Here is a 16336-nt window from a genome sequence, read left to right on the forward strand (position 1 = left end):
TTTTTAAAAGGAAAACAAATTGAGAGTTAGAAACATAAGCAATAGACAGAAACAATTCATATAAAATAATATAGTAAGCAAGAAGTAAATCATAATTTAGTAGTAGTCCTTGCCTTATCGTGGGCAGGGGGCCCTGGGTGTGATCTGGAGCAGTCTCCCCACACACGCAGGCACACGGATGACTAGGGTTGGGGGTGTGGTTCGGTTGGTTTAGGGCTGGCTTAGAGTGCAGACATCCCTGCTTTTCATCCCTGGGACGTGGGGACACACACCTGCAATGCCAGAGCTTGGAAGGTGAGGCAGGAGATCAGAAAGTCAGGAGGATCCGCTGCTGGAGGGATTTTCCTGGGACCTGTGCCATATTAAGGCTGGAGCAGATTCTTGCTGCGGGGGAGCTGGCCTTGGCATTGCAGAATGCCGCACAGCGGCGCCTCTGGCTTCCACTGTTGTCACAATCAAAATGTTTCTACACGTTGCTGAATGTTCCCTGGGGAGCAAACTGAACCCAGCCTTCTCTCCCTCTCATTCTCTCTCTCTCTCTCTCTCTCTCTCTCTCTCTCTCTCTCTCTCCTTTCTCCTTTCTTTTTTGGTGTTTATTTTTTTGAGAAAAAAGTCTAGGTACCAAAGAAAGGCCATCCTCCTGCGTCACTGAAATTATAGGCATTTGCCATCACATCCAGTTTGACTGACTATTTTGAAAGTGCAAATCAAAATCTTAGGTGGATCACTGCGTCGACGGTTGTTGCTTGTTTTGTGTGCTTTGTTCTTAAACGTCCATAAAGGAAAGACAGTGCAGCCCAGGTGGGGAGCTCGAAACCAGGGTGTTCTGGGTTCAAACGTGACTGTTTTCCTGGGATTTGTTGCTTTTGTTGTCTGCCCCTTTTCTTCTTTATTCTCTCTCTGAAAAAAAGGAAAGACGGATCATAAAAAAGAGAGTTTGTCGATTTCCACCTGGCTGTGGGGTATATACTCTCATAATCTCAGTGGCTGAAACAGGGCCACTTACCTCAGCAACACCAGACTGAGCTCCCTGTCTGGAAAAAAAAATAAAAATCAAATAAGTACATAAGTTTAATTGGTTTATCTGCCTGCCTTTGCCTCCAAAGTGCTGGCATCAGAGGCCTGAACTCCCATGCCCCGCTAAATAAATAATTTTTAAAGTGTACGTTGTATCCAAGAGTAGATAAAATGGACCAGGAGTCACACGTATATACAGCAAGAGTTCATGCACAGCAAGCTAAGGAGCATTTCCCGACACTGTTCCTTTAACAGATTTAACATTAATCAGACTTATGCTGGGCTGTTGAATGAGAGCCTAAGGACTCACCTTTCAAGGACCTCAACTTGTTCTCAGTCTTCTATCCTTCTAAGACTCAGAGAATCGAGGAATCTGTCTCTTATTCTCAATTCTTGAATCTTAGCTATGAACCTCTCCTGCCCACTCAGCTCTGTGTAATTGGGATAGGGGGATCTCCGAGCTCTCATTTGCAGAGCGGTGAGGCCAGAGAGGTTGCCAGCAGGGTATCAAAGAACAAACTCAAACCTTAACTAGATTTCCTGAGAATCACTGCATCCCTTTATTTAAAATAAGGCATCCTGGCTTGGTGCCACACACTGTTAATCCCAGCACTCCGGGAGCAGAGGCAGGCGGATCTCTGGGAGCACAAGCTGAGCCTGTTCTACACAGTGTGTTTCGGGACCGCCAGGGCTACACAGAGAAACCCTGTCTCAAAATAAATAAAGTAGATCAAGCTTCACCTGACTTCCCTTTAGTCGATTTCCTTTCTTTGTTCAAACCAGCTCGGGTTTAGAAAGGGCAAGGACTCCTTCTGACATGCCGGTTCTTGGGTGTTTTGGTCTGGGGTTTTGTTGTTGTTGCTTTGGAGATATCGGAAGTATGGCAGTGCCCTAAAAGTCCTGTTAAACTGAAATGATGTCCTTTTTTCTGCCATCACAGAGCCATTTCTATTTCCACCTATCCTAGCTAGTTTAGGTTTCATGAGTTTACTGTAGCATAAATTTGTATTTGATCTCTGTGTCTTAAGTTCATCACTTTTGGATTTCAAAAGGTAGCGCTGTCTCATTCAGACTATGATAGGATTTGGGTCAAATAAGGCTCTATGGACCTCCTCTGTTTCAGGTGTGATGCTTGAAGTTCCTATCAGCCTTCCTCTTTCTGGACGATAAACCTGTGCATGCACTATAGACACACTGTCTTTTGTGCAAAAGTTTGAAAGTAACCTTTTTATCGGGGTCCTGCTGAGCCTTGCCTTCTGGTTAACATTTCAGCTAAGCTTTTAAACCTAATTTGTCTTGGTATTCTTCTGTCTAACATAATTCCTGGCACATGAAAGCCACTGGAAGACAAAATACTTCATTGGCATGAAATATGTTGTGTCCCAGAAAACTCACAGTCCACGGAAGTGCATATCTCATAGGAAAAGCCCACAGTCCTTGGAGGAGGATTTGCAGGCCATCTTGTTTTATCTCCATGATAACAATAGAAGTTGAGCAGACAGTCTCCCACACCTCCTGCAGCCTTCAGAGGTTCCAGAAGTCCAGGGCCATTCTGACTTGGTTTCTCTGTTCTAGAAAAGCTCTGGGTCAGCGGTGGCGCATGCCTTTAATCCCAGCACTCAGAGAGGCAACACTCAGGCCAGCCTGGTTTACACAGTGAGTCCAGGACAGCCAAGGCTACACAGAGAAGCCCTGTCTCGAGGGTGGGGATGGAGGGTAAAGAAAGAAAAGCTGGGGTCCTGTGCATATGTGGTGGTGACACCTGGCATCCTTAGAGAGCCTTGTGAAGACATGAGTTCTAGCACTGATGCCAACAATTAACTTTCTGTATTTCCTATTAAAGAAGGAAGGAGGAACTGGAGAGATGGCTCAGGGGCTAAGAGCACTGGCTGCTCTTCCAGAGGTCTTGAGTTCAGTTCCCAGCACCCACATAGTGGTTCACAACCATCCATAATGGGATCTGGTGCCCTCTTATGGCATGCAGACAGAACATTGTACACATAATAAATAAATAAATCTTTAGAAAGAAAAAATAGGAGGGAACTGCTCTGTGCCCCCTTTGCTGCAAGTTCTCTCTCCCCCTGCCAGCTCCACCACCTCCTCTCTCGTTTTTTATAAATATCTCTTTGGTTGTGGAACTTGATTCAAAGGATTTCTGAAGGCCTAAGCAAACTTCCTTTCTGGCCCAAGTCTACCCAAATCTGTTCACTCCCAAACTCCCTAAACAATTTTCTAGAGGGATTATTATTATTATTATTATTATTATTATTTTATTATTATTACAAAACCAAGTTTTATGTGTTGGATTTACATGGCTATCATTGTTCCAATAATTCTGTATTTACTGATCTCTTGGTTGCTGGTGACATGTAATGCCTTCTTAAGGCCCCGTTCTCTCAAAACTATGTAAAATAAAGGAAATAATACAGCGAACCTCCAAGCTCCTGCCCACAAATCCAAACAATTGTCTCCCCATTATCTCAAGGCAGTCTTTCTGAATAGTAGGTAATAGCAGCCAATGGTTTGAGGGTTCTTGGGAAAGATTCAGGATTATCTACCTCAATCTTTAGAATAGCTCCATTGTGGGTACAGTTATGGTCTCCACTCTACACACAAGGAAATGGATGTCAGGACCACCAGGGCCCTGTTGACATGTGGCCTGCCCCTCCAAAGAGGCCTGACAGAAGACTGGAGAGCCCATTAAGCCCGCATTGAGAACCCATCTTCTTGCTTCCTGGCTCTGCGGTTTGAGGCAGGTCACTTACCCTGAGATTCCGTTTCCCTCTGTGTGAAAGAGAGCATTTCCCCTCTGGGGGCCCTGCAAGAATTACATGAAACAGAGCATGGCAAGGAATTTGCACAATGCTAGGCACAGGAGGGCTCTCTGTGGAATGTACCTACTGCCATCTTACACCCTGCTGTCCACCGTGAAAGCTGTCAGCAGGTAGGCACTGGAGCTTCTTTGGGGAAGAAGAAAGCAGGGAGTTTGGGGACTAGGAACACAATGGTCTCCCCACCCCTGAGCAAATGCTGCTATGGAAAACTTAGAGGCTAGGGGGGAAAGGGGCCAAATGGAGGAGAGGAGGCAGGAGTCAAAATAGAACTTTTTGCTTTGTTTTGTTTTCTTCTTCCAACCCTCTTCTGTCCCAGCATTCTTGGGGCTAGTTCAGATTCATAGTCTTTCTAAATTATGGGGTAGATAAGCTTTTATGGCCCAATCTGGGAATCAAAGCACCACGGGTAACTTTATTTCTATAGTGACTGATTTAAAATGACCCTTTCGTAGTGGAATCAAGTTGAGGGCCCCTGTCTGCTGATTGTCTGGCTGAAGAGGCCACACCAGCAAAATAAGAGTCTGGGGTAGAAGGCTGGAGTTAGAAGGAACTGGAGAGGGGCTCTCTCTCTCTCTCCCCTCCCCCACCCTTCTACCTCCTGTCCAAGGCAGACCTCACTCAAACGTAGGAGAGGGTCTCACCTAAGCCCCCTCATGGAAAACACTGGGCTCCACCTCCCTAGGAGCAAAGCAGATTTCTCTTCTGGCTCAAAAGTTTTCTCCTCCAGCTCCTTCTAAGCCAGATAAACAATGAATGTGTTGTGTCAACAAAGCACTTAATTAAGATGAGGACAATATCAATTAGAATTCCTGGATAAGATTTACTTCCAGATAATAGAATCCCTGGGGCTAAAGCGCCCCGCCTTTCATTGCTGAAAATCTCCTTGAGAATAAGCAACTTTCCTGTAGGTGGAAAAACTGAGGCCCAGAAAGCTCAGTGACTAAGCAAAAAATCACCAAATTAGCCACAAAGGTTAAGGACTAGAATTGCTGGGCTGCTCTTCCTTGGACACGGGCTTGGTGCCTAGTGGGCTAATTTGACAAACACTGACACTGAGGAGAATGCCAACAATTTTTATAGACCTGAGATATGAAAAAGTAGATTCAGGGCTTGGGGTATAGCTCAGCTGGTAGAGTCCTTGCTTGCCTAGTGTGCTTGCAATCTTGGACGTAATCCTTACCACCGCAGGAGCCGGCATGGTGCCCCACGTGTGTAACCCCAGCTCAGGAAGCAGAGGTAAGAGGCTCACAAGGTCAAGTTCACCCTCAGCTGTGAAGGGAATTCAAAGACAGCCCAAGACATATGAGACCCCCCACACACACACACCTCAAAAAATGGAAGGGGAGAAGAAAGTTCTGGGGACGAAAATTCTTAACAGAAGGAGAACCAGGAGCCCCTTTGATGCCAACAGTCTTCACCGAGCCCACTGCTCCTAAAAAGTCCCACTCTGCAGACATTGCCATGTGCACACGTCCACACAAACATAAAGAGTAGAACTTGGGGTGGCAGAGATGATGGGGGAGGGGAGGGAAGATGCTGAACGCTGCAGGCGCTTTGCTCCCTGGGAGGCCTCCTTGCGCTCTCCCCTCCCTGGCAGCGGAGCCCTGAACAGAGGCAAGGTATGAGACGGCTCAAAGGTGACTGGGCAGAGGTAGCTGGCAATGTCTGCAATGACCACAGCCCTCACCGAGCGGATCTTTTGGAGAAGCCAAATCACTAGGAGGCAGCAAAGTTCAAAGTGCTGTTTGAACAGCCCCACCCCTGATCCCCATTCTACTGCATTCTAGTGCCATAGGCTGCCAAAAGAAGAAGCAACTAGGCCCTAGGTGGCAAAACTCGGGGAACTGGTGGGGTCCCCTTTTAGCCAGAGGTTCCCATTTTCAGGATTTGGTTGTGGGGAGGGGGCTTCGAATCCCGCATACCTAGGGCCCGGCTTTCTCAGGTCTCCCTTCCCACCAGGATTCAAAGCTCCCAAGGATAGAAGAGTTAAGACCATGGAGGGGGTCTAGCGATCAGGGCTCTCCCTTGTGTTTGCTCACAGGAGGGGACAAATGCCCCCCTCCCGTGTGTGCGGACAACAGAAAGGACTCCACAGGGATTTCAACAAAGGCATCTCTGCCCCCACCCCTTCCAGAGATAATGGTGGGGTGTGTTCCCGGTACCATTCAAATCTTGGCTACCCAGGCTCTCCGGCTCTCCCTCCCTCACTCCCTCCCGGTTCCTTCCCCAAAACTCGGCTTGCCCACAAGTTCCCAGAGACTTGGCAGCCGGCTCTCAGGCAGAGCGGAGCTGTGAGCTGCGTGGGCGGCCAGGCAGTCAGCCGGCCGGAGTGTTGCAGCCTACTTAATGAGGGACCCGGGCTCCCGCGGGAGCCATTAAGGGGCAGCAACAAAGGTGGGGAACCCCAATTAGAAAGGAGTGGGAGACATCAGGAGGAGGCCCCTCGGGACAGATCCTTGTCTCGGGTGGCTTCTGTGGGACTCATGGGTGGAGTTGTAGCTGTTTGGGTTCAGGGTCTCATTTTAAAGTGCGAGATCCCAAGGTCTGTTTGTAGAGCAACTTGTGACGCTTTGAGAGACCTCAAGGGAGGAGGGGAGATAGCCAGACTCCCTGGGTCTAGAGTTCAGATACTACAATCCACGGGTACTCAAAGGAAATGATAAGCTGTTTACTTAACTCTAATGGATGTCTCCTTTCAGTTTTGCTCGTGTGGTTCCTATGGGTGTTTGTATGCAGCCAATGGCTCCCTTCTGTTGATAGCTCAGCTGGACCACATTATGTTTACAGCAAGATAATGATCCTGGGTTTTCCACAGCTCCCTCTGTCAGAGAGCAAGATTAGCTCTTGAATTCATTAACAGTCGTCTCCTTTTAAATGTCAGGTAACTGTTTAAATGCCAAGCACTTGTGCAATGCCTTCTGTGCAATTCAAATCGGCGCTACCAGATTAACTCGTTCGTCTTTACTGTTTCGTTTGCTAAGGAGAAAGACCTCCAGGTGTTTTTTAGCAGAATCTAAAATAGTGAAATATTTACAGTAGAGCATAGGGAAGAGAGCTGGATAAGTTCTGATTTTCTCTGAAATATGTCACCTCTCCATCCGTTTTAAATCATCTCCACCAAAGTGTGAGCATGAGAAGCAAAAACAGCTTTGGGCCTCTGATTCCTTCCAGCCCCCACCCCCACCCACCCCTTCCCCTTCCTTCCAGCTAACTCTGGGTTTTCTTCTCCCTCCTGCATTTTTAGAGACCCTGACCCTGGGTTACTCTCTATGCTGCTGTCTTTGCTCTCAACATTACCCCACAGCCTCAAGGGTCAGTTTTGATTGCTTTATCCTGCAAACACAAAGGGATGCTCAGAGGGTCAGGATGGAGCCCAGAAGGCTGGAGCAGAGTGGGTCTGGGAATCAAGAACTCTACGTTCCTTTTCAAAGAGCCCCTGCCTGGACCTCCAAAAAAATCCGACCAAGGAACTACAGGCTGTACTGACTGCTAAAGACAGATCTGGTCCAGGCTGGCTCCTTACCACCCAGTGTACTGTCACCTCCTCTGAGATCCTCCCTGACTGCCCCAAGGCATATCACCATCTGTCCCCCACCAGCTGCCAGCCTATCCCTATTATAATGTCTTCCTAGATGAGTCACCGTCAATTGGAAATGGCATCACAGGCAGTTGTGAGCTGCCATGTGGGTGCTGGGAACTGAACCCACGTCTTTTGGAAGAGCAGACAGTGCTCTTAACCACTGAGCCATCTCTCCAGCACCCACCCCACCCCCCAGCTCTCTTATACTACCATCCATTTGCAGACACTTGGACATCATCACCACCAGCAGCATCATAAACAGTACTTCTGAAAGCAGTCCAGCGTGCTCCCATTGTTGGCTCCTAACTGACAGAGAGATGAGCCGAATGGTCACCAGGAAGTGATTCATGACGGATTATGAGGCTGGACAGCTTGAATCCTGTCAGATGCTAGCTGCAACCAAAAGCTTTCATTGGAGCGAGGAGAGGGGGAAGGGAAATCTCTGCCTGAAAAACTAAGCAGATATATGGCTGAAATGACAAAGAAATTAGATATTGATTGTTACAGGAAAACCTTTATCTTTAGGCTTGTTTCAAAAACCAAGGAAATGGATGTGGCTGCTGGCTGGAAGGACAGCCACTTGTGAGGAACCTCCCACTGTTAGTTCCTCGTGGAAGCATGATAGAAGTGTCAGGGGATGGATGGCTATGGCTGCCCAGACAGACAGACATCTGGGAGTTAGTCTCCTAGAAAATATGGAGCTGATCAAATTCCCACCCAGGGTGATCTCACAGCACATTAATGTACGTGACCCCAGCAAATTGGCACCTCCCAAATAAATAACTTTTCTCTTTGCAAATGAGGGACCAGTGCCACATGGAGGTCAAGGCACCCTTCCTGGGAAGGGTGCTTCTTGTCCCCTCCCTATCTGAAGCGAGGTGAGCTATCTTCATAGCTGCCTCTGCTAGTCTTTACCCATCCATCCCTCACTCTTCAACTCAGTAGGCCGCACACAGCTCAGCTGTGAATGCATTCCCAGTCTCTGAGCCAGGCATTGCTGGGACAGGGGAACAGGACAGCCTTGGCTCCTGCCCCGAAGGAGCTCGCTGTCAGCTAGTGTGGAAGAAACCACACAGCCTCCACCATCAGTGCAGGCCATGGCTGGGAGGCCACAGGGCGGTGCAGACAAAACAGACCTGAGGATGAAGAGGAGAGGGGCAGGGAGAGGAGTTTGAGGCAGAACAGCTGAGTTGAGCCAGCCAGCCCAAAGCTCAGTAAGAACAAGAAAGGGTGAGCTTATTAAGCATAAGTCTCAGAGGTTAAAAACATTCTAGGTTAGATTGTACAGAGAATAGAAGCATCCAGAACTAGGTGTTAGGGTTTATTTTCATATCAGAGTTTTATTGGGGGGAAAAGGGAGAAGGAAATCGGAAGAGAGTTAGGGCCTGAGTGAGCCATGAGGGCAGAGACACAGAGGGACAGAGATGAGGGAGGGGGCACCCCGGCAGAGAAGCAAAAGCAGAGAGAGCAAGAGAGCAATAAAGTAGCGGGTTGGTCCTTCTCTACCTCGTGCTCAGCTGAATGGCATCTGCCACACTCCTGGTGGACATCATGACATCATAGGTTACTAGGCAACCCAGGAGCAGGCTGCCTGCACCGTAACACTAGGCCTAGGTTAGCAGACAGAGGCGGTAAGCCTTCCAGACAACAGTGGAGCCAGGCAAGGAAAAGTTCATTCGACACCCCAGGACCCTCCTCCATTCCCCTCCTGAAAATTGTGCCTCCCCATTCACCCTCAGCTGCTGCTCAACCCCTTTCTGCTGGTCAAGGATGAATCCCATCCAGGCATGGCTTCCGTCTTGGTTCTCTGTGCCCTTTCAGCAGAGCTTGGTGCGTTCTTCATGAGTGCACCCACATGGCCCTCATGGCGCTCCATTTCTGTCTACTCCGCTGTGCAGGAAGAGACCCAATAAATGTTCTTTGACTGACAGACTGGAAGAAGCCAAAAAGACCAGCGTCAGGCAAGAAGGGCCTCGGAGACATTTTAAGATGGTCAACCTTCCTTCATTCCGAGGCACCGGCCTTTGGGGTTTGGAGGCAGAGGAGGGGCGTGATCCTCGCGCATCTTAGATCACCCAGTTTGGCGTGGGAGGCTTGGGCTGGAAGGCGACTTCAGCTCAAACCTGCGGCGCTCTGAAATGTGACACCATTTGCTCATTTTGATGACCACAGAGAGCGTGCGGCCCAAGAGATCACAGAGCTCCTGGGGCCTCCCAGACTCCCGTCTTGGCCCATTCTCCCTTTCCTCTCTGCCACATTTGTTCAAATCACTCTTCCCAACACATCAAACACATCTCCGCTTACAGATAAGCCCAACTCTTGCTGTAATCACACATACTGCAGGGCAGACTTGGTGGCCATTCATGGACCTTATGGGGAATATTTTTTTAAATCACATATTTAAAAGGAGTGTAGATATGGAGGCGCTGGCCTATGACCCCCAACACTTTTGGAGGACAAGGCAAAAGAATCACAAGTTTGTTTGAGGCCTGCATGGGCTACACAGTGAGAAACTGTCACCAAAATGAAAGGCGGAAAAAAAAGAAAAAAAAAGTCTTCTTTGGCAGTGATCTTAACTCTTCCAAATGCCATCTAAGTGGCTTTGGGCAAGTTGGTTTCCTGATCTGTGATGTGGGGGGCAGCCAGACCTGCCTGCCAGGGTTGCTGTGAGTAGTAAATGAAATAATTATCACCCGGGAAGGTCCCTTTCCCACTTCTCTGGATACCATCAGCCAGTCTGATTGTTCTCTACGTGTGTGCCCTCGTGTCTTCAGCGGTAAAAACAGATGTTGCTATTAGTGTGGCCGTGATGAAACAAAACACTTTTCATAAATATTGGGGGGGGGGGGTTTGGACCAGCTCCTGTTGCCCTGTGTATCACGCCTATGAAAGCTGGTCTTTCTGCTTCTCTCACAGGGAGCCCCACGGTCCTTGGAGGCAGCAGCTCAGAGGACGAGAGAGCCTCAAAGTTGTATAAATAAAGGGCTGATATGTTCAAAAGAAAAAGAATTTTACACACGCAAGCTGCACATCGACATGACGCCGTTCCTGAAGGTGATCTCACACTGAGAAGACAAGGGGTTTATAGGCACATACACAGCAATGCTGGTTAATGCACTTCTGCATGCTACAAACACAGCTCAGAAGCCCCTCTGCGCTCTAACTTTATCCGAAAGGACAGAAAACAGGCAGGTTGTAGCAGATGAAGAAAGAACAAATTAGGACAGTAATCCCAGCCAGCCATCAGGGACAAACCAGCTGGGTGTCTGGTTTAGGTAGGGGACAGTGGAACAGAGAGAAAAAGGATAACTTTGAACTGCCTCCTAAAACAGGTAAATAGGACTCATTTCATCTTGACAGTAGCTAGCATAATTGCTGCTGTTTGCCCCTATAATTTGGTAGAGTAGTGCTCCTTAAAAACACTGATTTTTTAGTTAATTATTTTCAAAGTTGGCTGTGAATTCCTGGCCGGACACAGGCTCCTGCTTTCTGTTCTCTCACAGCTCACTGATCTCCCACACTCAGCTTCACTTCTGGTTAAGGGCACTGAGCACTCCTGAGGTGAGGCTGTCATGGCTCTGCCTTTGCTGTGCTTCCTTCCGCTCCACAGAGGCACAGCCCTGGCCTGCCATGCTCCACCGCTGACAGTCCTTTCCCAGCCCCTTCTTTGCCCTCTTCAGAGTACGTTGAACTGAAAAAATGGCCACAGAGTCAGAGAAATTGACTAGGGACAGAACCAAGGTAGGCATGGAAGGACTTCCAGTTCTTCATACTACCCTAGCCGACACCATCCCAGGCCCTCGATAAGACGTGACAAGGGAAGACAGACACAGGGAAGGACAAACACTTGAGAACCCATGACGACATGCTACGTAGTGTTGTGAGGACCAGCAGGAACCTTGGAGGTCATAAGGACCACTGTCCTAACCTCAGCTAATCGGGAATTCGCAGGCCATGCCTCCGTGAGCTTCCCTGGGCCAATTCTACAAAGTGGGACTTTGACCAAATTGGGCAGATAGAGCTGCTCACATGCTTGCTATCTTAGCAGCCAGGAAGCAGAAGCGAGGAGATCAGGAATTCAACATCAGTTTCAGCTATTTAGGGAATTGAATGCCACCCCTGGCCACATGAGACCCCATTTCCAAACAAACAAACAAAAACACCCATAAGTTTACCCAAAATCTATCTATCCTAGGCTCTTGAGGTGGAAGCAAAATGGCTACTGGCTAGGAAGATCTCCTAGAGGCCTTCCAGAACTGAAAGACCCAGCCTGGGCCACGTGTTCTAATAAAGGCACTGGTCCAGCCTGGACCCACAGAGAGTGACAATGGGGAAAAGAAATGTGTCTTAGAGGGTCCTTAAATTACCAGACAGGAAGATGACTTCTGGACTGCAGAACAAGAGATGTTGGCTATAAGAATCAAAAAGAGATTATGTTAGTGAAATGATCCCTTAGTTTTATTTTATTTCAAGACAGGTTTTTGGTGTTTTGTTTTTTTTTTTAAGATTTGCTTATTTTGTCTAATCAGTACTCTATCTGCATGTATGCCTGCATGCCAGAAGAGGGCACTAGATCGCACTATAGATGGTTGTGAGCCACCATGTGGTGGCTCAGGACCTCTGGAAGAGCAGCCAGTGCTCTTAACCTCTGAGTCGTATCTCCAGCCCAAAGTAGGGTTTCTTTCCCTGGCTGTCCTGGAACTCGCTCTGTAAACCTGACTAGCCTCCAATCCAGAGAGCCGCCTGCTTCTGCCTTCAGAGTGCTGGGATTAAAAGTGTGTGCCCACCACACCCAGCTTGAAATGATCCCTTTTATTCTTAGCAACAGTTTTGGTTTTGCCTTAGAGCTTAAAGCATGATGGCTGGGACCATCTGAAACAGTGATCGCATCATTATTGCTGTTTACCCATTTATTTAGTTAATATTTAGAGAAGCTTGGCGCCTTACCAAGTATCCGGGGTATGTCCATGAACATAGCAGGCTGAGCCGGGGATGTAGCTCAGCTGGACAGTGCTTGCCTCGCATGCACAAGGTTCTAGGTTCACTCCAGCACAAGGAAAAACAAAAAGCAGACAGACCAAGACCCCTGCCCTATTCCAGGGTAACAGAGGGGGAGGAGCACTAAGCATAACAAATAAGCAAGGACGTAACGACGTAACGTGTCTAAGGTGACCGTTGCCAAGGAAACAAAATGAGAATATGTGTGTGGAGCAACTGAGAAGCACAGAATCCAAAGTGGGGGCTTTCGAAAGCCTAAGTGCGGAAGGCACCCACACTTCGCACTGGCCTGAAAGGTCCTACACGCGCTCTCCAGGAGGTAGGAAGAGTAGGAAATAAGCTTCAGCTCCGCAGCTGCTGCAGACAGTCAGCTCAAGGTGGCTGAATGCCAGGCCAAGGGCCAACCCTGCCTGGAGTTAGAGCAGCCCTCCCATGTTCTGAAGGCCCAGGTTCTGTTTGTGTTCACTGGGTGATCCCACTACCCAGTGAAAAGAAGTAAAAAGGAAAGGAAAGGACATGGCTGCTCCTAAGTATGCTGGAGGAGAACGTTTACCGTAGAGGTGGGAAAGCATAGCCAGAGGCACACACATGTGGGAGAGTCAGAGTGGTCGTGACCCTGAGCCATGTGGGGAGGGGGGGAGGGGAAGGAAGAGAGGGGAGCCAAGTACAGCAGCCAGGGGCCAGAGGTACAAAAGAAGCAAAAGAGGGCGGGTAACCAGAATGTCTGGGTTATATAGAGAAGAGCCTCTGGGGGAAGGGCAGCCCCACCCCTCGGCTGGGAAGGTCAGGGTAGGGGGCAGGGTTTGCCAGCTACACCCCGGAACAGGTTGGGGCTGAGGGGTGCTGGGAGAACCCTGTGGCCAGCTCTGATTTGATGTGTCACTTCGGCCACTTGTCCAGGGTTTGAAACAACACCAGAGGATCACTGCCAGTGTCTTCTATGGTCGTGTTAGAGGAGAGCTCCTGTGAATTGAATGGGGTAACAGGGAACCAAGGCTTGACACTGTCCAGGGATGGAAGGCACTGCCCTATGACCCCATCCCAGGAGTCATTTCAACGTGCTTTGTTAACTTGACAGGGCTAGGGCAGAGGGACTGCAAGCCAGGGTCAGGATCCAACAAATGCAGGAGGCTTGGATGATAGCGCCAGGAAATATAATTAGGACAGCAAGTGCTGGTTCCCCAGGAGAAGGAGCAGGTTGAGGTGGGACAGGAGCAGTATCGTGGTGTCAGGGTAGCTGGCAGCCCCAGGTCCTCACTGATCCCAACTGGTCCTCCCCCGCTCTGAAATGCCTCTTTGCAAAGTGGAGATGACAAGAACAGGGTCCCCACCCCCGATTCTCAACCGTGAGGTGGGAATTACATAAAATAACAGTTTTATAAACATGTTCACAGCTGTAACAGACTCAGCCCAGGGGAGGACAGAACAAATGCTCCCTGATCCCTGCTAAGGCACACACACACACACACACACACACACACACACACACACACACGGAGGCTTGTTTACACTCCCACCTGCCTTTCCCGCAGGGATTCAGATGCCCCTCACTGGAGAAACTGAGGCTTGCCGGCAAGGCCGACCCAGAGGGAGCTAAGACGAAGAGCCACAGTGTTGAGTGGTTTCTCTCTACTCTGCCTCCATGCAGGGTTTCACATCTTGGCTCTAGCCTCAGAACCTGAGGAGCAGCGACCTGATAGTTATTTCAGCTTTAAGCTGTCCACAAAGCGCTTTATGATTTTCACTGATTTTTTTTTTAATTGTAAAAAAGGACAGGGTTTTGTCTCGTTACAACAGTCTCTATTACATGTGTGTGTGTGGTGTGTGTGTGGAGTGCAGCCGCCAAAGAAGTGGAGGTCCAGGGACAACCCTTCAGAGTGGGTCCTGAGGACCACACCCAGGCCCCCAAGCTTGGCAAAGAGCAAGATTTCACCGCTCCTCATTCTCACCCGCTCCCTTGTTATTTCTTACCGTCAGCAGCGGCCGTGTTATTATTTATTTGTTTTTATATAGCCCTGCCTGGCCGGTAACTGCAGCGATTTGCCTGTGCCTCCCAAGTGCTGGGGCTGAAGGCATGCACCACCACCACGCCTGGCCCATGGGACATTTTTGTTTGTTTTGCAATGCTGGATGGAAATCAGAGTCACGGCTGTGTGCGTTCTGGGCACTTGTTCTATCACTGAGCTGTGCCTCTGGCCCCATGGTCTTTGTAAAATGCCAGAAAAGTTGGACCACTTTAGAGGTTGACATTTTCGAACAAGACACTGATTTTGGAGCATCAGTGAGTGAGAGCGCTTGCCGAGCAAGCAGGAGAACCAGAGTTTTGATCTCTAGCACTCACACTTTAAAGAGGAGAAGGCTGGGGAACGGCTGATTTTCTATCATTAAGAAAGTGTGGAGCCTGGTGTGGAGGTCACACCTGTAGTCCCAGCACTTGGGGAGGCAGAGGCAGGCGGATCACTGTGAGTTCAAGGCCAGGCTGATCTACAAAGAGAGTCCAGGACAGCCAAGGCTACACAGAGAAACTCTGTCTCAAAAACAAACAAACAAACAAAAAAACACAAAACAACTAAAAACAAACAAATGAAAAGAAAGTATTGAAAGAGGGATTGGTAGTGGCAAAGCCTTTAATCCCAGCACTCAGGGAGGCAGAGGCCAGCCTGGTCTACAGAGTGAGAGGACAGAAAGGGCTACACAGAGAAACCAAAAAAAAAAAGAAAGAAAGGAAAGAAAAAAGAAAAGAAAGTGTTGAAGTAGTTCAGTGACAGAGCAGGGGCAGGGGTGGCTTTGAGGGTAAGAGCACTGGATGCTCTTCCAGAGGGCCCAGGTTCAATTCCCAGAACCCACATGATGGCTGACAAGCATATGTAATTCTAATTCTAGGGGATCTGATGCTCTCTTCTGACTCCTGTGGGCAGTGCACACATGATATACAGACATACCTGCTGGCAAAAGAGCCATACACGAAAAACAAATTTAAAAAAAGACAGCTCAGTGGGCAAATGCTGAGGCCTGACAACCTGAGCCCAGTCCCAGGAAAGAGAGAACTGACTCCCCCAAGTTGCCCTCTGACTTCATGCATGAGCACACACACACACAAAATTAAAGAGTTGTTACTTCTGGGTATCAAGCATCATGTTACACAGAATTTCCAAGTGCAGTTTCCAAGTTGAACATTCGGGGAACTCTGCATAGCATTGACCATCTATTAATTTCTCAATGAGGTCTTTTGTAGAACAGGTTAACCTTGAACAATGTAGCCGAGGGTGGCCTTGAACTTCTCATCCTCCCGCCTCCGTGTCTAAAATGCTGGGACTTGAGCATTCACCACCCTGCCCAGCTCTCTGTATAACTTATTACTACGCAAATCTCACTGATAGAGGGCAGGAGACAAGTCACGAGGCACCTGGAGACAGACAGACAGAAGTCCCCCTTTTTTCTTCTGTACCCCATGCCCCCCCTCACAGGTGCCCCGGATGAGCCTAATACGGGCATAGACACACCATGCCCAGATGGAGTGCCCGGCTTGAGGGTGGAGGTCGAGGCTGCTGGAGGTTCCCCAAGGACAGATCAGTAGTGAAGCACAGGAGTTGAGTGGTCCCGGGTCTGTAAGTCACAAGGGCAGGAGCTGGATTTGAGGGCAAGCCTTGGACTCCGAGTGTCACCGGGGCCTGCCTCACACATTGTCCCGGAATTTCCAGGGGGTTTAGTGTTACCAAAACAGCTTCTCAGCCAGGCCCCTGGTGCCGCACCGCTGTCATGGCTTTCGAAATACAGTGCCATACCCGGTGGGTTTGCTCGAAACCCCTTATCAAGTCCACGCGGACTACGCAGCTGAATTCCCGGAGAAAAGTATGATAGATTCAGCTTAGGGTACGGTGCAAGCTGGGGTCCATGTCCGGTTGAC

The 16336-nt window shown here is 48.9% G+C and overlaps 1 protein-coding gene across 1 annotated transcript in view; it reads left to right on the plus strand.

Moving 5' to 3' along the window:
• The window catches only part of Kiaa2012 (KIAA2012 ortholog), a 106648-nt gene that overhangs the window by 56261 nt on the left and 34051 nt on the right, over positions 1-16336 (plus strand). The window contains exon 13 of the mRNA XM_060368420.1: positions 10348-10485. Within this exon, the coding sequence (XP_060224403.1) occupies positions 10348-10485 (138 nt within the window). The remainder of the gene's footprint in view (positions 1-10347; positions 10486-16336) is intronic.

This window comes from Meriones unguiculatus, chromosome 15 (genome assembly GCF_030254825.1).
Source record: "Meriones unguiculatus strain TT.TT164.6M chromosome 15, Bangor_MerUng_6.1, whole genome shotgun sequence".
Classification (NCBI taxonomy): Eukaryota; Metazoa; Chordata; class Mammalia; order Rodentia; family Muridae; genus Meriones; species Meriones unguiculatus.